Below are 23,518 nucleotides of genomic sequence, written 5' to 3' on the forward strand. Positions count from 1 at the left end.
ACGTCACAATGTCTTAGTTTGATAACATAAAGCATGCAGTGCTGTGAAAGTACGATATTTATTTTTAAGGAAGAATCCTTATCACAACAAGTGAAACCCTGAGCCTTAATTAAAGGGTTACAGTGAACCTTTAACCCCCCACCCTAAACCTCCGTAACCCTGTGTCGTGGTGAGCAGGCTGGTGGCTATTGTTGCGCTGCCTCAGATGTAATGAGTGGAAGTGGAGGGCGGTAATTAAAGAGCACATGCTCAGCTGGAGGCCACAAAGCACAGATGTCAATAGAAGAGGGAGGCAGTGCCGAAACTTCTAGAACACGGCTCTTTTCACACATGGGGGGGATGTAAATGACATGACACTCAGGCTGTGATCTCCCACCTGCAGCACAGCAGAGGAGCTGCAGACATGCACGCAGGGATATAATGTGTTTACATAAAAGGACCGTGTTGATCCATGATGTCACTGCTCAGCCCACGCTCCTGAACAGCTCCTGTTATTACATTAACACATTTTGATAACTACCAACTACCAATAAACCCAACAAAATGCAATGCCCTAATCCCGACATAAACATGCAAAACAGCTTTTACAGATTTCAGAATTAGAGTCTCTTATTTATCCCAAGGTACATTTTTATTTTGTGACAGTTGATTCATTATAGAATACAAATAAATAAGGTCAAATAATATAAAACATATTAAAAAAACATATAAACTTGAAGTTATTCCCTACCAAATCTAACAACAATGTCAAAATGCTTATATTACAATACGTACAGTGGAGGAAATAAGTATTTGATCCCCTGCCGATTTTGTTAATTTACCCACTTCCAAAGAACTGAACAGTCTATACTTTTAATGATAGGTTTATTTTAACAGTGAGAGACAGAATATAAAAACAAAATCCAGAAATGTAAATTTAAAAAAAGATATTAATTAATTAGCGTTTAATTAGGGGAAATAAGTATTTGATCCCCTTGCAAAACAGGCCTTAGTTCTTGGTGGAGAAAGCCTTGTTGGACAGCACAGAGGTCAGATGCTTCTTGTAGTCGGTCACCAGGTTTGCTCACATCTCAGGGGGGATTTCGGTCCTGTCCTCTCTGCAGATCCTCTCAAAATCCTTTAGGTTGGAAGCTTCAGCTCCCTCCACAGATGTTCCTTGGGATGGAGGTCCGGAGACTAGCTAGGCCCCTCCATCACCTTAATGGGCTTCTTCTGTAGCTACTCCTTAGTTGCCTTGGCCGTATGTTTTGGGTCATTGTTGTGCTGGAAGACCTATCCATGTCCCATTTTGTTGATGTTATCCGTCAAGATTTTACAATACATGGCCCCCTCCATCCTCCCCTTGATGCTGTGAATCGCCCTGTCCCCTTAACAGAGTAACCCCCCCAAAGCATACTGTTTCCACCGCGATGCTTGATGCTGGGGATGGTGTTCTTCTGGTCATAGTCAGCATTTGTCTTCCTCCAAACACGACATGTTGAGTTGATCCTAAGATCTTGACTTTGGTCTCGTCTGACCACATCACCTTCTCATAAGCCTTCTCTGAATCATTCAGAGGATCATTCTCAGACTTCAGATGGTGTGTACATGCACCTTCTAGAGCAGGGGACCTTGTGGGCGCTGCAGGATTTTAATCCATTACGACGCAGTGTGCTACCAATAGTTTTCTTGGTGACTGTGGTCCCAGCTGCTCACATTTTTAAAAAATCTTTTATTTACATTTGTTTATTCCTCAGCTGATTTGAAATAAGAGGTGCAGCCTCAGTTGTTACCATGCGCTCAGAGTGATGAGCCTATAGAACAGCAGGACATAGTGAATGAGCACTTGGTTGACCATTAAAAACCTTTCTTTCTCTTTTTCTTTTCGAATACTAATGCCCCTCCTGGAACCAAACCTACAATGATGGATGAACCTGGATGCCATAATGATGAGGTTAATGGTGGTGAGCATGGAGAATCAAAATGTAATAAAATGGTATACAAACTGGGGATGTATAGTTTTAAAAGCATTAACATTTAACAGAGTCTAATGGAAGCACCTGCTAAGCACATCCTGTACTGACCTGAACTGAACTGTGTCTCTGGGGCTAACATGGCACTCCCATAGACTGTATGTCTATGGGCACTCCATTCCCTCTGAAGCAGCTGCTCAATGAACACATCCGCAAAAAAGTTTGTCGTCAGGCTTTTGGGTTTTTGGCTCCGATATATAATGAACATTCAAGTTTTTTCCTGGCAATGACTGCTTTCCTGCTGCCTCCTCAACATATTAATGTCATGATATGAACAAAAGCAGGGGAAGTGGTTAATGAAAGCTAGAGAACTAACTTTATGTGTGCATTTCATTATTCCATTAAGTTCAGGTAATTAGTTGTGTTTGTTATGATGTTTAAACAATTAGTGACACACATTTCAGTTGGGTAGCATATTAGCCCGGCACCAGTGAATGTTGTTTTCTCTGTAGCATAGTAAGCTAATAGTTGCTGTTGTTAGCGTCAACATTCATTAGCACCTGCTATAAACCTTCAGCTAATAATAACGTCTTCTGTATGGTTGGTCAAATATTACACCCGCTTGCCTTAGGCTAACAGTGCTTCATGAGATCCTACAATACCATAACTGCTCCAATATCACCTCAGTGCTCCAAGCTGATCCTGGGGGTCTTAGCATGGAGCCTGTTCAGCTGAGTGTGGTGCCCCTGGGGCCATGTAGTAAGCTTATCCTGCTCCTGGTTTTATTCATACAGACAAACCAATCCAAAAACAGAACCTCCTTGACAGATGTATTTAAATGATTAAATGAAGTTAGTAACTCTCCATCACTTACAAACACAACTAACAATTACATTTGTTACCATGTGTATCAGAGGTGTCTAACAGAGTATCCTGGGTTAAAACTGACCACCAGATTATTCAAAAACACTAAGTATAAAACTGTTGTCAATGTGAAATCAAAATAAATCTCCAATTTGGATCTGTAATCTTGGCTTTAAGTGGAGAATTACCTATGCATTCTTCTTTCTCATAATTGACAATTTCCACAACAACAAAAAAAAAGGTCATGTTTCAACTTCTACAGTAGGATCCTGATGTTTGGGATGTGTAGCCTCTCACCTGTGGAGGTCCCTGACCTCTCAGGGTTTTTCTTCTCCTGAACAGGTGACATGTTTGTGTTGTCAAGTTTAGCCAATTCAAAGCGCTTGAAGAGCAGTTCACTGTGCGTGTGAGTGTGTGTGTGTATGTGTGTGTGTGTGTGTGTGTGTGTGTGTGTGTGTGTGTGTGTGTGTGTGTGTGTGTGTGTGTGTGTGTGTGTGTGTGTGTGTGTGTGTGTGTGTGTGTGTGTGTGTGTGTGTGTCTCCTGTCTGAGCAGTTGATAGTGAATGACTTCTGACTGAATTCTAACTCCTCCATGCTGACGGAACTCTGCTCGGTTCAAAAAGAAAGGAATTGGAATTAAATTGAATTTTCAATCAAAAACATTCTAGTGTTTAAAATATCAAAAGTAATACTATTAAAGTAATAATCTAAATATATAAGTAATGTATACTGATTATGTATTGTTTATTTTGGATTACCTCAGTGTCAAATGCAATGCAAATCAATACTGCTTTACACATGCTACAGTTTAAGAAGCAGAAATAAAATCGGAGCTTTATTATATTTTATGAACATACAGGTTCACCTACTGAATTAAAAACAGAACAAATGAACCAAAGAAAGGGAAAACTATTTATATGCTATATGTTCTTTTTAGGTTTTTAATAACATTGTAATCCTGATTGTAAGCAACAATTGTTTTAACCACTATTCTTAACCTCATGCAAAAACATCATAGGGTTAAGAAAAGATGTGAAAGAGATTCCATCACAACACAGTAAAAGACAACTGCGGTGAGACGAGAATCTATGAAGTTATGCAATGTATGTATCACTTGTTAGGCTGACAAATCTACTACTGTGCATACAACCATTCAGAAATGTTAAAAACAAGTTGAAGAAACAAAAATGTGCGTTAATAACGTTCATATTTCGCATTTCAAAGTAAACAAAGTGTTGAAAATTCAAACCATTAAAATCACTTTGGTAAGTAAAGGCGTAAGTTGTAAAATGTTCACCATAACTCACAAGATCTGAGTTTCTAGGTCATGATCAGCTCTTTCCTTGAATGGCTGAATGATATGTCACGTGAAACAATGCCGCCGCCAGGTAATTTTCTCTGGTCCTTTCCTGAAGGATGGTCCAGTGTTTACTAAACTAAAAGATTTATTAAAGATAAACTGAAGCTCATTTAGGGAATCCAAACAGTTCTTATTCAACCACAACCATGGGCCTCTACCAAGGGGTATGCAGCCATTTTTCATTTTATTAAACACACCTGTTATTGTTATTACCTTAACAGTGTGTATTACTATGACAGGACTATACTTTCTCCCCATTGGCTCACAGTCCGTTTTGCAGATGTTTCGCAGCACAGCAGAGTTTTGGGGTTGAAAAGGTTAAACCCCCCCCCCCCCCTGCAGCACTTAGGGTTCATATGCTCTGTCTGCAAGCTGCTGCTATCTGCAGGGAGGAGGAGGACATGCTTTCACTACACCTCAGCAGACGGTCGGGCTCAGCACCTGCTCCTTACACTTGGGGGAGGGGAGGGGGAGGCTGCTAGTGGTGGGGGGGAGGGGATTGCGAGGGCAAAGGGGGTGCTTTTGTGTAGTGATGGGGGGAGGACTGTCCTTAATGAATGTGTGAGGAGATTTCACTGTACACACAAAAGCACCCGCAGAGCTTAGATATGCTGATTATCACGGTGCTGCTGAATCAGAGCCGCTCCATGTGTCTGTGCGTCTGGGTTCCTTTGTTCAGAATGAGTCTGCAAGATGCTGGAGATGTGAATGTTGTGTTTTCATTTAGTCAAAGGTGGAGTTCTTTTCACTGAAATACTGTTTTTAAACCCTTCTACTAAGCTAGTACTTTCGCTGAGTTTTACTTTTTGCCAGACTTTTCCAAAACTGAGAAGGACATGATGGGTGAGTAGTAATGAGTCAATGAGCATAAAATACAATCATGTTGTGGTTCTGTCTGGCAGCAGTAGTGCGGGGGTGGAATCAGACCTGCAGACATTTTTTATAAATCAGAATCAGAATCCCCCCCCCCCCCCCCCCCCCCCCCCCCCCACACACACACACACACACACACACACACACACACACACACACACACACACACACACACACACACACACACACACATACACACACACACTCACACGCACAGTGAACTGCTCTTCAAGCGCTTTGAATTGGCTAAACTTGACAACACAAACATGTCACCTGTTCAGGAGAAGAAAAAACCCTGAGAGGTCAGGGACCTCCACAGGTGAGAGACACACACACACACACACACACACACACACACACCTCCCCCACCTGTCTATCTCAACAATAAAAGCAAAAAGGCCTAAAAAATAAATTCTTAAATTAAGGGATCCTTTGTGTTATTAAAACGGTGGAGTATTAATTGTTGTCATTTATTTAATGATATTTTATGCAATCTCTCTTTTCTATCTTTAAACATACATATTTTCAAGAATGTTTGCATTTTTTTCCTACTAACTAACCACACCAGGCCATTCATTACAATACAGATTATGTATTGTTTTCTTTATTCACAAAATAATAAATAGATTTTCACCCTCTGTCTGAAACCAGAGCCCAGTCTGCTCTCATTGGTTAGCTCGTCAGCTCTGTTTTGATTGATCAACCTCTTAGAGATGTACCGCTCCTTAACATATCACGTACAATGTGTTGGAGCGTTAATGTTACGTAGTGATGTCACTATGTTGTGGAAGTAAACAAAGGAGTCCATTTCAGGCAGTGGAGAGAATCTCCATCTTGAGGGAACAAAGGGGTTTTAGCCTTTGCAGACCATTTGGAAAAACCCCATAAACGGAACAGCTATACAAAATACAAAAGGTTTGAACTATTCCTTAAAAGACGCCCCCCCCCCAAGCCTTCCAGAGTCTGTTATGTAACAAACTCATGGGGGAATGAACCTCGCTGCCGAATTATATCAGCTATAGAAGGAACCTGGGAGCTGAAGTCACATCTTTATGAATTACCTTAAATGACTCCAGCCTACAAGCTCTCACTGATGAGTGAAATGGATGCATTGATTCTAATGGCACAGGGATCCTTGGTTACTGACGGTGGAGCCCTGCCATGGGCAGCAGCACTAAGCTGTGATTGGAGCAGACTTCTCGCAGAACTGCTCCCATTTGCTGCTTCCACAATTACACTTGCCTCATTACATACAAAGCCCCACCCCCTGTGCGAGGGAGGGGAAGCGAAAGGGTGTGTAACAGGGAATGAAAGCCCTACACGCTGTTTTACAGGCTGGGTATTTAAACCTTCAGCTTCTTTTATTCTATACTATATATTTTTTTGTACAACATTTGAGATTTTATGAGAAAACATGTAATTATTGATTTTTGTGGTGTTAATTTGATTAATTATGATAAATTAAAATATATCAATCGATTTAAAGAAAATGTCAAATGGATTCAGTTTGTGCTGCATTTATTAATTCACAATATCAATAATTAAATATAAATAACTAGCCAGAAATCAGCAACAGAAGATCTGACACCTATCTCTTGTGGGCTCAAGAGTAAGGAATACTACACTGCCGCAAATATTGAAAAATGTAATAAATGTATGTTCAGTCTCGGACAGTAGCTCAAATAAAATAAAGGAATCTGAATTTGGGCTGCCTTCTAGCTGTAAAAAGGCGGGTTATTACATTTTTTGTATGTGATAATCTGTATACCGGTTTTCAAATGACAGCAAGTGAGTTCACCCCAAAGGGGGCGTGGCCTTGCGTAGATTGAAAATACCCGGATGCTTTGCTTTTGTCTGTCAGACAATGCCGAGGGCACAGGCGCACACGGTGGCCGCTAGCTCGCTTATGGACCCTACACACATTGTTAAAGCCGCCTGATAACGCTCATGAATCACCACTTTGTTTATCTGGAGCTTGTAAGCAATAGATCCCGCTGAGCGTCTTCATCTGTCCACAGCATCTCTTTCTTCTGCAGCACCTGAAGACAGCGGTGAGTTCCTGGAGCGTCACTGAGGGCTGCTCATCATTTGTTGACATTTTTTACATTCAGCGCCATTTGCAGACAGGTACACCTTCTTCCGACACTGTTATTGTTCCCATTTCAAACGCACTGGTTTTTATTCCGAAACAAGCGCTGCAAGAGAAGCAGGTTTTTTTTTTTTACATTCGTCTAATAATTGTGTTGCGGATTTGCCTGTAATGCGTATGGGAGAGGGCAGATGTGATGCTTAGTAAACAGCGAGGCTTTATTATATTTGTCTAACAGAGGGAGTTAATTGGAAATATTAATGTTTGTAATACGGTCGGAAATGATTTGGTGTATTAGTCGTCATTATGATCGTCCCTCTCTCGTGGTGTGTTCATGTGATGGAGCAGTGATGGAGTCCTCTGTTATTCCAGCAGCAGAATCATCATGGAGACTGTTGACTGTACAGCTCCATGAGAGCGGGACATGTTTTCATCCATCTATATCGCTGTATTTTCTATAAAATAGCATATCATTATTACTGCACATGCACAGTTTACTGTTTTTCCCCTAACATTATTAGCAATAATACAAATATTTCTTAGTTATTGAACCCATTACAGAATTTCACTTCGGTGACAAACTTTAAAGGGGGCTTACTTTATGGATTTATTAATGGAAATAGCAAAAGCCACACATGTTTTATTACAATAACAGACAGGGGTTCTGCAGGTTTGAGGAGAGTATTCCAGTAAACTTACTATCATCTCTCACACACACACACACACACACACACACACACACACACACACACACACACACACACACACACACACACACACAGCTAGTGTTTTCGTTTTCTGCACTTCAAGTAGACACGCTATTTGCGCACAGTGTTGCACTTGGAGTTCACACTGTAAAGTTTTTGCACCTCGGTTCTGAGTGACCATAGCTTGCTCTGTTTTTATTCTGGGGACCTGATGAAGCTGGAGCTCACGCTGCACTGTTTTCCTAAGTCTCAGTTCTGTAGTTTGTACAGAAAGAATGACAGTTAGCTCCACTTGCTTCACTGCAGGTGATGTTTCCACTGTCTTTTCTCCTGAATTTGCAAAATATTTCATAATTGTCACATCTCCGCCAGATTGAATGAACCTAGACCTATGTTTCTATTCCATTTTGTACTACAGTGGATTGTTTTTTTAGTGTTAACATGTTTTGAACATCACCATGGATGAGTCTAGTCACAGTCATACAGGAAGCCTTGCAATGTGCTGTCTTTGCTCTATTTTAACTCCCAGTTTGAATTAATGCCTCCCAAATCATCTTAATTCTCTCTGTTGGAAACTTCTAAATGCAGGTTATTGTCCCTGTGTCTAACAATAACAACACCTTTTTATATAAGTCTTCTTCAACACTAAAACAAAGTTTATGGCACATTTAAAATAAACATTTGATTTACTTGACTGAGCTTTCTTTAGTACATGCACTCAATGTTTATATTGTTTACTGTAATATATCTCCCACAGCAATTATCAATAATAATATTATAAACTAGTTAAAATATTATATATAAAACACATTTTAGCATATATTTGGAGGGTTACTTTAAAATATATTCCATTTTCAGTAGCAGTTACCTGTAAAAAAAAGAAAAAAAAATGTAATCAGTAACCTTATCTGAATATCACAATATAATAATAATGTTACCGGATTACTTTCCGTTAACTTTAGGATTACTTCAATATCAAATGCAATGCAAATACATAAAAGAGAAAATAAATATCAATAAGATGTTTTTTACTTGTGTAAATGGTGGAGTGTATTATGTCAGGAGAATGTGACCTTAGAAAAGAACAAACCAAGGTTTAGGATTAAAAACTGTGTCATATTATAGGCTATGAGAAGCTACAGAATAGTATAGTAGCAGTGATCTGATTCATTTTCTTTAATATGTCACTGTAAGGGAATACAGATACAATTTTTTGTATCCTGATAAAATCATCCAGTTACATGTAATCTGTTACTCCCCCAGCCTTACTATCAGGACAAACTACTTTATGTTAGTTTGAACTTGCTCTTTTGACATTTAATCATCATTGCGACTCTTCCATTTTTAGTATGCTCAGTGTTTATGACATGCATCATGTGTGTCCTCTGAAGGGGGTAGGAAACAGATCTAATGTGAGATGCCTGCAGCACAAATGTCCAATTCCTGAGTATGATATGTCAGCCTGACACTCTCACAGCTCAGTATCTGCCACTTTGAGTTAAAGACTTAATTCTCTTTTTACGCCTCGTCAATTACTTTAGGAATGCCTGGAGGGAATTCTTCACGTTTGTCTTTGATTTCTACAAGGATTAACCAATAAAGTGTTTGTGATCAAAGGTCAAGGACCCTGTGACATTAAAACTCATGTTACTAGAGTTATGGCATGAATACAAACTGCAACTTGACTTGATGATGGAGGCATATAATAGCAAGATGGGAATCTTAATTTTTGTTATGTATATTTCAATATAATTGATCTTGAAAGCTCAACACAAATTATTGATAAAACATGTACACTCAAGGGCCACTTTAGGACCACGTAGCAATCTGTGCTGCAGGCTGGGATCCGAGTAAAAGCCTCTAGAGCTAAGAAGTAAGTGGAAAGTGTTTTCATAATGTAGATTTTTCTGCTCTGATTACAAAAAGTCACTGATGAAAAGAAATGTAAATGCATCCAGTGTTGTAGTGGTTGTAAAGTAGGTCCTTGTATAACAGACTTGTCAGTTATTTTGAGACTGATAGTAACTTAGTTGTATCAGTGTGTAGTTGTATACTTGCTATATGACTCACTATGGTTTGATGTTCCTACCTTGCATAAATAGAGTAATGGAGTGATGATGTATTTTTGTAGACTGACCGGGAAGTTAGCACAAGGGCTCCCTCGACAAAACGCAATGGTATTTTCCCTTTGGATTTTAGTATATTGCAAAAAATAGGCTTTGGGCAACACACGTGTATGATACTCAATAGCTTTGTTCAGCAGGATAATCATAACTTTGTGATTTTTAAAGCTTAAATGCAGAAGTAAAACGCTAACGCTAGTCTATGAACAAGCTACATTACATCACGGTGGCATGGCTGCACATCACTGCCGCTAAGCTAAAGTCGGCTAGTGTTTGTTGTGATGATGTGTAGTTGTCTTAATTAGCCTCTTATTAGTAACAGCCATTTTTACTACTTGTAAAGAATCAGACATTCACCATTGGGTATTTACTGATGTATTTTTATGTCATAAAACAAAACGTGAACATCTCTTCCGCTTGTGTTAACCATAGAATTATTACACTTATTTTAGGCTTTTACCACAAACACATTCAAAAAGTTGTTGATGATGTGGAAACCAGAAGTGGTGCAAACTAATTTCCGTGTTTTTTATAGAAGATAGAATCGGAGGATGAAACCCTCTTTTTTCGTCACACAGCAGAGCACACACAGTGAAATTGGTCCTCTGCATTTAACCCATCCTAGTACTAGGAGCAGTGGGCAGCTATTGTGCAGCGCCCGGGGAGCAATGGGGAGGGGGGATTGGAGGTGTCCAGTGCCTTGCTCAAGGGCACCACAGCAGGGCATAGGAGGTGAACTGGGACCTCTCCAAGTAGCAGTCCACTTTCCATGTTTTTTCAAGTCTGTTCAGGGACTTGAACCGGCGACCCTATGATTCCCAGTCCAAGCCCTTACTTACTGAGCCACTGCTGTTTCTTGACTCATTACTGCACCGCTCTATACCTGTGCGGGCTAAGTGAAACATATTTCCTGTGCACTATTATTGGATGTAAAAGAGTATGAAAGAACATAGATACCACTTGACACTACCACTATTACTACTACAAGTACTTCTACTTCTACAACTACTACTAATACTGTCCGTGTCCAGAGGCCTGTACTATGAGGAAGGATTTGGGTTATTCAGGTAGCTGCAGTGTTAACCTGCTGGTTTTTCTGGAGATTCACGGGGTATATGGCCATGGTGGCGATGGCAGTTGATTTGTTTGTCCGTACTCCTGGTCCTAGATTCTGCTAAAATATGTTATTCATGATAAATGGAAAAAACCAAGGTGACATCTAGTGCCATTGTCAAGGCAAAAAGCTAGTTTTTGTCATACTACCTCTTTTCCCCCTCTGTCTAAAATCAGAGCCCGGTCTGCTCTGATTGGTTTGATGGACGGCTCTGTTGCGATTGATCAACCGCTTAGAGATGTCCCGCACTTTAGCCTCTCACGTGTACCATGTTTATAGGGTTTTGTTTCCTGTTTTATTTTGAAATATTTCCCTCCTGTCTGTCATGTCTGTATTTGCAAACACTTAATGTATATACAATATCCTACTTATTTATATTTGTGTTTATATTTTGTGTAGATTGTGTATGTATATTTTATACATTTTTATTGCTATTTTATTTTTATTGAGCTACTGCAATGCAAACATTTTCCAACTTGGGATCAATAAAGTACTTATCTATTTATCTATGATCTTAGTTTCTTTGATATGGCCACGTAGATGTTCTCACAGTATGTCCATTATTCCCTTTGAAACTTTTGTTGAGCTTGCAGCTTGTAGCTTTTCCTGCAGCCGCTCCCCCCATCCCAGGTGTGCTTCTCCACACAGCACATGTCCTCTCTTGCTCAAATCCTTTGCAGCCTCTTGCATTTTCGTTCATCCACACTCTGAACTCAGGGGATTGTGATTAGGAGTAGGAGTGGCTGGAAGCCTTTGTGTTTAAGGGCTTGATGTTGATATATTGTATTTCTTTCTGGTTTTTTTCCATGGCATAGTTGGGAGTCTAAAGTAGCGCCCAGCCTTGATTATAAGATCGTTTTTCAGAACCTCCTATACTAATCAAAGTTCATCTCCATGGACCTGGGAGGTTTTCAGGAGCCTTTCAGTGCTTGAATCTCTTGCATCCATATTCCAACTTGCAGATACTCTGTTCAGCTGTCTCAGTCCTCCTGGTTTGGGATGCTGGCTCTTTCACTGTTTCTGGGAACTTTTGGTTAATGCCCCTCTGGAAATCTCTGATTCTTCTTTTGTGTATTTTTTATTATCTTCTTTAAACATGGTTAAGTTTTATTTCAGTATTAAAGTCCTGCATTTCCTTAATGATATCTTTTAGAGCCTAAGTGCAATGCCCCAACCTCTTATCTCCATGTGTTGATCCCCACCCTCTGTTCCTCGATCATTTCAGTTTGTGTTGCCATATTTTGTATACATTTTCTCCCCTAGATTTCAGTTTCATACGTGTGAATTTATTTTTAATTCTCTGAATTAGAATTTTAGGTATCACAACTCTTCAACACATTGTAAATATACAGCTTGTACAAACATCCACACTGAGGACATGCTGACAGAAATATTCTAATCTCCAGAACATGCAAGCATCCAGTCACAATTATGATATTAATTCTGATTTAGACACATTTAAAAACATTTATGCTAATTGTAAATTAACAAAAAATGGTTCTGCTTCTCCTTACAACACAGTGAAAAATATTATTATTATTATTAATACTACTATTTCAGACGCTACCAATGCCTAACCCTCCCTGTGTGGATGCAGCGGTGACTGACAGACATCACTTCCTGTGGCCTCACCATGAACACACAGCAGCCTTTAATCCCACACAGGGCCCGATTAATTTTAAAGCCGCTTTTAGTCTTTAAGCTCAATTTCAGCACTCTGACACAAGCTCCCACACAGCCAGGAATAAAGATATGCCTAAACATGTTTTTCTTATTTACAAATGCATTTCAGTTTTACCCGTTAACTCAACTCCACTCCTGGCCTCCATCAAATAGGGTCATCACATTATGATGTTCACCCCAGAAATTGAGTTTTGAGATTTGGGCTCAATAAAGAAAGTAAGATGTTCTCTGTCACTTTGGATCAGTGAATTGTCTAAATGTTAAAATGGGACAGAAAAAAAGTGTGTGTACTGTATGCCTGTGGTGTGTTTGATTTTCTTATAGTGGCTGGTTAGGAACTCTTCTGACCTCACTGCAGGTTTGAGTAAAACGACATTTCGACCTTTTTAGAATATACTCTAAAGCAGTGATTTTCAACCACTGTGCTTGACACACCAGTGCGTGGTGAGAGTTCGTCAGGTGTGCCGTGGGAAATTGTCCAATTTCACTTAATTGGTGCAAAAACTATTGTTTAGTTGCTGCAAATAATTTGCCATTGTTGAGCATCTGTGCCTGCAATGTAGTGGCTGACTAAGTAGTGGGTGTTAGTAGGTAACGCAATATGACCTTGTTCATTAAGACAGTAGAGTTAGTTGAAGGAGAGGTTGTGGTGACAAGACAAATAGCAAGGATAAATATTTGAAGAAGCTCTGAACTGGACCCTCAACAAAATCCTTACCAATAAGCAGAGCCTAGTATAAGTGGTGGTTAAAAAAAAACTGTGAGCTCAAGGCAATACAACCAAAGTAATCTTTCGTTTGGATTTACTTTCACCGGGATTCCGACTGCACGGACTCCGTTAGGCTTGGGGGAAAAGCTCTACCACAGTGCCATGGTCCCAAGCAAGCTTAAACCTCGTCTCTAAATGTGTCATTTTATAACTGTTTTGGTTGTTGGGTGCCATGGGATCTTTTTAATTAACATTTTGTACAGAGGCTCCAAAAAGGTTGGAAAATAAATCTCTAAAGTGTAGTGGTGGAGCTAGGCGATTATCACAAATGATTTGACCTGTGTCCACCAACAACTGGAGTCCGCTGCTCAGTGTCTCCCTCTGTACAGATATTTATGGAATTTGGCATGAAAATAATTCCCTCCGGAGGAGAATTACTTGCATTTGAAATTCAAGCAAACCACAGATCAGCCTAAAGGGAAAAGTATGTGATTTCTCCAGGACAGTGTCCCTCACTTGGACCTAGTCATTGGCTTTCAGTTTGTTGTTGGCTCACTTTAAAACACACCAAGAACTATGCTTTTTCCAGTAGATGAAATGGGAGAGTGGGGAAAAAAAACAATCCAAATGACTGAAGCCTACATTAGCCTGTGTTTTGTAAAATATGTGACGTGTAAACTAAAAAGGTCTTGTTATCTTTGCATTGCTATTCTTCCTCCAGTGGAGAGCCACTGGATATGAATGACAGTCCTTTTAATATTTTGTGATTGTGAAGGAAATTCGGAGCAATTGACTGGAAATGAAATGATGAAGCATGAGAAAGTGGAGCTGATGTGTGACAAAACTGGAGGTTTTAATTGGAAGACTTGGCCAAGGGGAATACACAATGTCAACACAAACAGTACACAGTGTTCGCTCTGAACAGTCAGTTCTGCCAAACTCTTCCCGGCTCTGCATATTTAAATGACTGGTTGGCCATCGTCATATCTGCCTGTATAAAAACATGTCCACACACAAAACAGAAGCACTATTAATCAACGTTTTTCAATCAATTTGTGTTCAAAGTGCAGAATCATCATGAAGCATGGTCCCAATACACTTTACAGTTAATACAGAACATACAGCAATCAATCAATTTAAAACAGAAACAACCACTTCAAAAACATCAATGTTAAATAAATGTTAAAAGGTGATAAGCCAGGTTGAATTTTAGGGAAGGCAGTAATGTAATGAATAAAGGTAGGTTTTCAGTCTTGATTTAAAGATTTCAACTGACCGTGCTTCTTTAACGTTTAGTGGAAGGCCATTCCAGAGATAAGGGGCACGGTAGGCAAATGCTCTGAAGCCAACTGATTTTTAGTTAACTGGTGGAATGACCAGGAGACCAGCATTGAGAGAGCGAAGAGGGCGTGCTGGTCTATACAGTGTAATCAGCTCAGATAAGTAAGGTGGTGCAAGTCCATGCAAGGCCTTATAAGTTAAGAGAAGAACCTTAAAATCAGCTCTAGCTTGCACTGGGAGCCAGTGAAGAGAGGCCAGAATAGGTGTTATATGGTCAAATGTTCTGGTTTTGGTCAAGATTCTGGCTGCAGAATTCTGAACAAGTTGCGGACTTCTAGTAGAACAGCTAGGAAGACCAGAGAAAAGGACATTACAATAATCAAGTCTGGAAGATACAAACACATGGATTAAGGTTTCAGCATCACGCAGTGATAGAATAGGTCGAATTTTGGCTATATTACTAAGATGGAAAAATGCTGTCTTGGTAATAGCCTTGACATGAGACCGGAATGTCAGACGGGAATCAAAAATCACTCCAAGGTTTTTGACGGTCGAGCTTTCAGAGATAATATCGTCATCAATATTTACACTGAGGTTCTCAAACTGATGCTCATATTTTGCAGGTCGAACAACTTATAATTCTGATTTATCAGAATTTAACAGCATCCATCCATCCATGTTCTCCCGCTTATCCGTCAGGGTCGCAGAGGTAACAGCACCAGCAGAGAGCCCCAAACAGAGAGCCACATAAACCAGCTCTGACTGGGGGATTCCAAGGTGCTCCCAGGTCAGCAAAGATATATAATCCCTCCACCTGGTCCTAGGTCTACCCCTCGGTCTCTTCCCAGCTGGACATGCCTGGAACACCTCCCTAGGGAGGCGCCCAGGTGGCATCCTCACTAGGCGCCCGAACCACCTCAACTGGCTCCTTTCAAGTTGAACGAGCAGCGGTTCTACTCCGAGTCCCTCCCGGATGACTGGACTTCTCACCTTATCCCTAAGGGAGATGCCAGCCACCCTGCGGAGAAATCCCATTTTGGCCGCTTGTATCCGCGATCTCGTTGTTTCGGTCATGACCCATCCTTCATGACCATAGGTGAGGGTAGGAACGAAGATGGCCCGGTAGACAGAAATCTTTGCCTTCTGGCTCAGCTCTCTTTTCGTCACAACGGTGCGGTAAAGCGACTGCAGTACCGCTCCCGCTGCTCCGATTCTCTGGCCCATCTCACGCTCCATTGTTCCCTCACTCGAGAACAAGACCCCGAGATACTTGAACTCCTTCACTTGGGGTAAGGTTTCATTCCCTACCTGGAGGGGACAGTCCATCGGTTCCCTGCTCAGAACCATGGCCTCAGATTTGGAGGTGCTGATCCTCATCCCAGCCGCTTCACACTCGGCCGCGAACCGATCCAGTGAGTGCTGAAGGTCACCGACCGATGAAGCCATTAGGACCACATCATCTGCAAAAAGCAGTGGTGCAATCCTTAGCCCACTGAACTGCAAACCCCCTCCCCCACGACTACGCTTCGAAATCCTGTCCATGAATATCACAAACAAGATTGGTGACAAAGCGCAGCCCTGGCGGAGGCCAACCCTCACCGGAAGTCGGTCCGACGTGCTACCGAGGACCCGGACACAGCTCTCGCTTTGAGAGTACAGAGATTGGGTGGCCCTGAGTAGAGATCCCCTCTCCCCATACTCCCGCTGCACCTCCCACAGTATCTCCCTGGGAACCCGGTCATACGCCTTCTCCAAATCTACAAAGCACATGTAGACCGGATGCGCATACTCCCAGGCCCCCTCCAGGATCCTTGCGAGAGTAAAAAGCTGGTCCTGATTCTGCATTGTTCCTCATCAATCTGAGGTTCGACAATCGGCCGGACCCTCCTTTCCAGCACCTTAGAGTAAACTTTCCCGGGGAGGCTGAGTAATGTGATGCCTCTGTAATTGGCACACACCCTCTGATCCCCCCCTTTTTAAAAAGGGGAACCACCAGTCCTTCTCCATGGCTTCTCCGAACTTCTCCCACACCCGCTGCTTTGCCTCGGCCATGGCTGAGGCTGCTGCCCTTCGGGCCTGTCGATACCTTGCAACTGCATCAGGAGTACCCAGGGATAACATATCCCGGAAGGCCTCCTTCTTCAATCGGACAGCTTTGATGACCACCGGTGTCCACCAGGAGGTTCGAGGGTTACCACCCCTTGAGGCACCTAAGACCTTGAGACCACAGCTCCCCGCCGCAGCTTCAGCAATAGAGGCGTTGAACAGCGCCCACTCTGATTCAATGTCCCCAGCCTCCACAGGGATGTCTGAAAAGCTCCGCCGGAGGTGAGAGTTGAAGGCCTCCTGGACTTGGGATTCCTCCAAACGTTCCCAGTTCACCCGCACTACACGTTTGGGCTTACCAGGTCTGTCCAGAGGCTTCCCCTGCCACTCGACCCAACTCACCACCAGATGGTGATCAGTTGAAAACTCTGCCCCTCTCTTCACTCGAGTGTCCAAAACATGCGGCCTCAGGTCCGATGATACGATAACAAAATCGATCATGGACCTTCTGCAAAGGGGAAGCAAGTAGATTGCAAAAAGCATAGGGCCAAGGACAGATCCCTGGGGTACACCAAACTTTACTCTGGTAAATTCAGAGGTTATATTGTTGTAAAGTACACGTTGTGTTCTATTTGATAAATATGAATGAAACCATGAGAGCACTGTCCCATTGATACCAATAAGATTTTCCAAGCGGCCTAGAAGTATGCTGTGATCCACAGTGTCAAAAGATGCACTCAAGTCAAGAAGCAGCAGCAGCAATGATGTTAAGTCAGAATCAACATTAATTAGTAAATCATTGACTACTCTGGTCAAGGTAGTTTCCGTAGAATGACGGGACCGAAAGCCAGATTGACCGAAAGTGCACACAGGAGATGTTTTCAGTTGCCCATCTTCACCACATGACTTCTGTTGAAATCATGCTACTGTCTTTACCCCTGCACAGCTGCTTGCATTACACTGGCAATTCAGCTGTCGTCTGTCAAAGCTTCGAAGTCTATTGTTCTCTGTTTCTGCCTTACACAGTTGGGCTCTGATTGCCACGTGGGCTACCCGTAATACCATCGGAGTGTATAGTTGTACAGCTGCTTTTCAGGTGGTCTTAATGATACTTACTAACCCACGCTGAGGTCACCCCACTGAGAGACAATGTGCTGTATCACTTACCATCAAGCATTGGAATACACTCCCAGTGCATACACTCTTTTTCCCATGTTTGCCAAGATGAATTAACTATAATTTGAGAATTTAAACAAGTTTAAATATTTATTTTTTGTGATAATGTTTTTGATTGAAATTAATACACATGTACAACCAAAAGCATAAACATTTTTTCTTTAAATTTAAAAAAAACTTAAAGTACATAAATACAACAAGGAAAAATGATCTGCCAGCGATCACTTACAAAATATACAGAATGGCTAAAAATAATAACAGACAAACAAAACAAAAAACTAACCCTCCCTCCCAGACATATGAATAAGTTGAAATATTATGGTTGTACAGATAAATGTGCTGATGGTTGTATTTGATACAACTGTGCTTCGATTTAAAAAAAAAATTGTTAGTGTGATAGACACACGAACATGTGTGTGTACCGGCCCTGGGACTGCAGCTGAAAATAAGAATTTAGCTATAATCTGGAATATAGCATCTTTTCTGTCTTTGAGATAAATGTATTTTTAGGCACGGTCCTTGTTTAATACATATAAACACCCATATTTCAAAGCTAGTGTGTTGTAGTTAAGGTTAAATGATTTTTTGAAGCATCAGCCCCAAATCATAAGCAAGCCTTGTACTTACAGTGACACTTTTACTAGCAGAGGTCCTGCCTGAATACATTGTTAATGCGGTTCAGATGAATAGTTAAACACAGTTTCCCATTCCATGACACAGAAATGTAATAGTCATAACCAATTTTATGTTGCATAGGAAAGCTCAATAGACGACAAGTTACTGTTTTAGGAGGGAGGCACATTTCCCTATATTTAGCTAGAGAAACTTTTAAAAATGTATTTTCACCATGGTGGAGAAAGCACAGTTTCATTCCAGCTTGTTTCACTTTAAATGTAATAAAGTAGGAGGTTTTTATCTGGCCTGAAAAGATGCAGACTCTGGAGATCCGTGGGACACCTGCTACAAACTGCTGCTTAGACAATCCAGCATGAGAACATGGACTTCCTGTTTGTATGTTTAGTTCTCAGTATACACCTGCAGTTCTGCTCTGCCCCGTCAGCGTCCACTCAGCACTGCTGCCTGCAGCGTCTGGAGCTCTATGTGGGGCAAAGCTGTGATTCCTTCCACCCTCAATCTGCCAGCAGACATATTGAGTTTGGTCATGTGCCATAAACATATTTGAGTCTGTTTGGGTTTCAAAATAATGCAACAGTATTGAGATGGTGAAATTCAACCCCCAACTAATCTTTAAGATGACATGTAACGGAATTAAGTACAAAAAAGGTAACTGTATTCTCTTGCAGTTACATAAAAAAAGATGTAATCAGATTAATGTTATATTTCTAGAAAATGGGAATAACTAGCAGGATTACAGTGTTAGTAAAAAACTAAAAGAGCATCTAGTGTTTTTTGTTGTAAAGGATCCGATGTTCTCTCCTCTGTCAGCTGTTCTGTTCTGTGGGCTAATACTTTAAGTGTGAATCTATATGCCTACTGCCTGAATCTGCATTATGAAAGGCAGGTTTTGCTATAGATAACATCTCTGAGGAGAGGACACATCTTTGAATTACAAATAAAATGTAGAAGAAGCTTATTGAGCTTTCCTCAGAGCCGCACTTAAAATGGGTCGCACAGATGCAACCGTAAAATACTGCAGGGTAACTGATTCATCAGTTTGAACAGTCTAATAATTAAAATAATATTAGTTTAGCCTTTCTCCTTTTTCTATTTGGAAAAGTACTGTACCTAAGTTTGAGCTACTTGGGCTTTATGAAAGTGCCATTTTCTGTGCCACTTTTGGGTAGTGGGAAGACAGATTTAATTAAAATACATTTATTGGAAGCAGTTTTTGCTCATTGTAATATCTCACAGTTCCACCTCCTCAAATGTTAAGTTTTGTTGTATTTCCTTTTAGATATTTACATTTATTTTGAATTACTTTGAGCTTTTTCTGCAATGACTAATTTACTCCTGGCACTTACATTTTCCCAACTATTACTTAAGTACCATTCTCAATGCAGTACTTTTGCTAGTAATGAAGTATTTTAAATGTGTTAACAGCTCTCATAGGCCCACATGTTTGTTTTGGAGTGATTACAAACAACTGAGGAGTATGTTGTTACAGTAGGTGTGCGATGCCTATAAGTGTTGTATGGTACACCTGAAATGTGTAGGTATTATAGTCTGATGACAGATGGATTAATGGAGTGCATGTATGTCGGGGCATGTGCACAGGTTATATTGTGTCTTCATTTCCAGTTCATGGCGATAGTTTTCTTGGCCATGATTAGGATTATGGAGAGTATTTAAAGTATTGAATTGGATGTGTTATTGAAGTTTAAGTTGGAAATCTCTTGTTGTTGGGGAAGGGGTGCTCCAATTTGTGTAACGTTGTTGGTGATTAACATCCTCACCCTTTGAATAAATGATTCCCCAAAACTATATTGTTTTAGTTTTCCAAATAGAAAATCCCAATCAACCTCATCAAAAGCATTTTCTGCATCTAGTGAGAGTTTAGCTGTTGGGGAGTTTGTGTGAGATGTGAAATGGATTAAGTTAAATAGTCTTATTGGATAAGTGTCTTCCTGTAAGGAAGCCTGTTTAGATTCTTTATGCTATGGCTTTGCAGATGATTTGTTGCCACATTATCCCCAAGACAATGAGGAGGGGTTGGCAGCCAGACAAGATGATGTGTGTTTATATCAGACGGATCAGAATCAAAGCGTGCTGACAAATGTCGAACCAACGATTTTGGAATATTGTAGAAAATAAGATCTTTGGAAAACACATGAAGTCTCTTTTAAGCAACTGTTGTTTTTATGACAGATAGAAGCTTCAGAACAGTGGGATAATTACTGACATATTTCATGTTGTAGAACAAAGATTGCAAATCTCTTCAGCTTGTGTTACCACAGACTTTATTTCCTGCATCCAACCAAAAACAAGTCAAAACAACTTTGAGTTTTAGCTGAGGGAACTGGAATTGGTAAAATGCTCACTCATTTCCATGTTTTAGGACTCATTCCTGCATCATCCTATTAGGACAGTCATTTTAAACCTTGTGGAAATACAGTGATAAAGCGTGTGTGAAATAACTCACCCTACAGCATCGAGTTGCACGGTATTCTAGACATTATGGAAGTTATTATTTTAAACGAGAGGATCGTAAACTGCTGTCAGTATGACAAGTCTGATTGGCCGCCTGCAGGGGGGCTGGTTGAACGTTGTTTCTCGATGATGAGAAACCAAAGTCCCTCCTGCTCCAAAAATGTGAACACTCATGTCTGCATAGACTTGATTCTAAGAGGGGGGGGTCACTGTTTTCACCTTTGATCTCCTGTACAATAACCAAAATTAAGTGGCCAATTAATACCAGTAACATGTTTTTCATACCAATATATTTATCTTTTTTTGTTGTTGTTGTTCAACAGGTCATAATTATATCCATTCCATCAAGTCATCTGATTAATGTTGCTATGAAAACACACTCTCCATAAGTGTGAAGAGTTGCTCTTTAAATGTACGATTGAAGGTTTGAAAAGCAAGATGCCGAACCTGCTTAGAAATATTGATGGTTCCTTCTATTCATGTGTGAAGTGCCCTAAAAAAGTAACTTAAAATAAACCTCAAATCGTTTTCTGAAATGTAACAGCCTCAAAAATCAGCTCCAGGCTCTAATTTGACCTTATCTTTAGCGAGAATTTCCATATGACATGTTTTTATCTGATTAGTAGTGTAGGGGACCTGTTCCTGTTCTTTTTGTTAGGTTTTAACTTGATTGTTTCCTCTATATCCCCAGCTGTTGCCATGACAACAGACGAGGCAGAGAGTCACCAAAAGAAGCCGAGGCAGCAGGAGGAAGCCGGGCAGGACGCAGGGTCGCCCCCACCGGAGGAGGAGCAGCTCCCGCCTCGCAACCGCAACTCTGCCGGCCGCGGCCTCTCCCGCCTCTTCTCCTCCTTCCTGAAGAGGCGCTCGCAGTGTGAGAGTGAGGCGGGAGAGAAGGACGACAAGGAGGAGAAAGAAGCTAAAGCCCCCATCGCTGACCCCGAACCCGAACTGAGGACGGAGGGGGAGGTGGCCCCGGACCGGCACTCGATGAGCAGCGCCGAGGCTCAGGTCTGCCTGCTGCACATCTAAGTGTTCGATCACTGACGTGTATCATTCTCACCTAGCTGACTCTAAGTCTTTTACTTTGTGGTTTGTAATCCTAAATATTCAGCGTTCTGTGTACCCCTTTTCCAAACACCCACACATTGTGGATGAGCTATGAGACAAAGGATAGAGAGACATCCCGATCTGCTTAGTTGTTTTATCAAAGCAGCATTTTGATAGTTAATGTATTTAATAGAATTACAACATTTGTTTAAAAAAAAATAGAATAAATTACAAATAAAATAAAGATAAAGATAACAAATTTGAATTTTTTTTTTTGCCTTTAATCAGATAGGACAGTGGAGAGTGACAGGAAAGTGGGAGAGAGAGTCGGGGTGGGATCCAGAAAGGACCACGGGTCGGGAATCGAATCCGGGTCGTCGGCGTACGGTGCAGGTGCCCCAGCCAGTTGCGCCACAGCTGGGGCCGAAAATTAAAAAATAATATACATATTCTCATTAAAAAACATATTACATATATTCAGAGGAGTATTCAAACACTTCAAAATATACTGAATAACTTACAATACTCTCTAATATACCAATATATTGAACATATATTTGACTTTGATATAGACATAGTGTACTATATTACATTAAAATGGTGTACAGTTGCTTGAAATTGAAATGTATCATGTGAGGTAGTTTAAGTAGGCTGCAAGTTGTTCATGCTTATAGAGAAGGAGAAGCTGAACACCCTATGAAGCAGTGAGTTTTGGTGCAGGAATGAGGCCAAAAACCTGTGAATGAGTTAGCAATTTGACGTGTTTTTGATTACATACCTAAAATAAGATCTGTGCTTAACACAAGCTGAAGAGAATAACGTTTTGTTCTATGAGATGAAGTATGTCAGTAAATACCCCACTGGTGAATGTTTGAAGCGTCATGTGTCTAAAAACACTGGTTGCTAACAATGGCTAAATGAGACTAACAAACGACCGAACACAAGTCCACCTTTAGCATAGCAGTGGTGACGTGAGTTATGTGACCGTGATCTAGTTTGTTTATTCCTGATCTAACATTTTCTCACTTCTTATCATTGCATTTACGAGTCAAAAATCATAAAAGTGGGGTTAATTTGTGTAGATTATTCTTTATTTTCAGCAAAAACCCAATGGAACAAATCCAATGGAAGAATTGTGATTCTTCTGGCAAAAAATTATGTAGAATTTAAGTCCTCATATTTCAGTCTTTTTAAGATCCTTGAGACATATGAATCATAAAAATACATTTGAATGATTTGCATTAATTAGTATTCTGTGGCTGGCATATTTATTATTGTAATGAGATAATGTCCTGTTCTCCAGACCTGAGCGTTTAAATGAGACCCGTCTAAAGATTAGAGATGGAATACAACCATGGGAGGTGGTGCCTTTAGTTATGTTAC

General features: G+C 40.7%; 1 protein-coding gene across 16 annotated transcripts in view; it reads left to right on the top strand.

Annotated features, from left to right (window-relative positions):
* The first annotated feature begins 6,911 nt into the window (after positions 1 to 6,911).
* Positions 6,912 to 23,518, top strand: part of epb41a (erythrocyte membrane protein band 4.1a) — a 76,602-nt gene continuing 59,995 nt past the window's right edge. For 15 of the 16 annotated variants that reach the window (XM_063898767.1, XM_063898766.1, XM_063898763.1 and 12 more), the window contains exons 1-2: positions 6,912 to 7,100; positions 21,777 to 22,096. In XM_063898767.1, the coding sequence (XP_063754837.1) occupies positions 21,785 to 22,096 (312 nt within the window). In that variant the 5' untranslated portion in view covers positions 6,912 to 7,100; positions 21,777 to 21,784. Of the gene's footprint in view, positions 7,177 to 21,776; positions 22,097 to 23,518 lie in introns of all 16 variants that reach the window. The other variant, XM_063898764.1, reaches the window with a different exon arrangement.

Source organism: Eleginops maclovinus, chromosome 13 (assembly GCF_036324505.1).
Source record: "Eleginops maclovinus isolate JMC-PN-2008 ecotype Puerto Natales chromosome 13, JC_Emac_rtc_rv5, whole genome shotgun sequence".
NCBI classification, from domain to species: domain Eukaryota; kingdom Metazoa; phylum Chordata; class Actinopteri; order Perciformes; family Eleginopidae; genus Eleginops; species Eleginops maclovinus.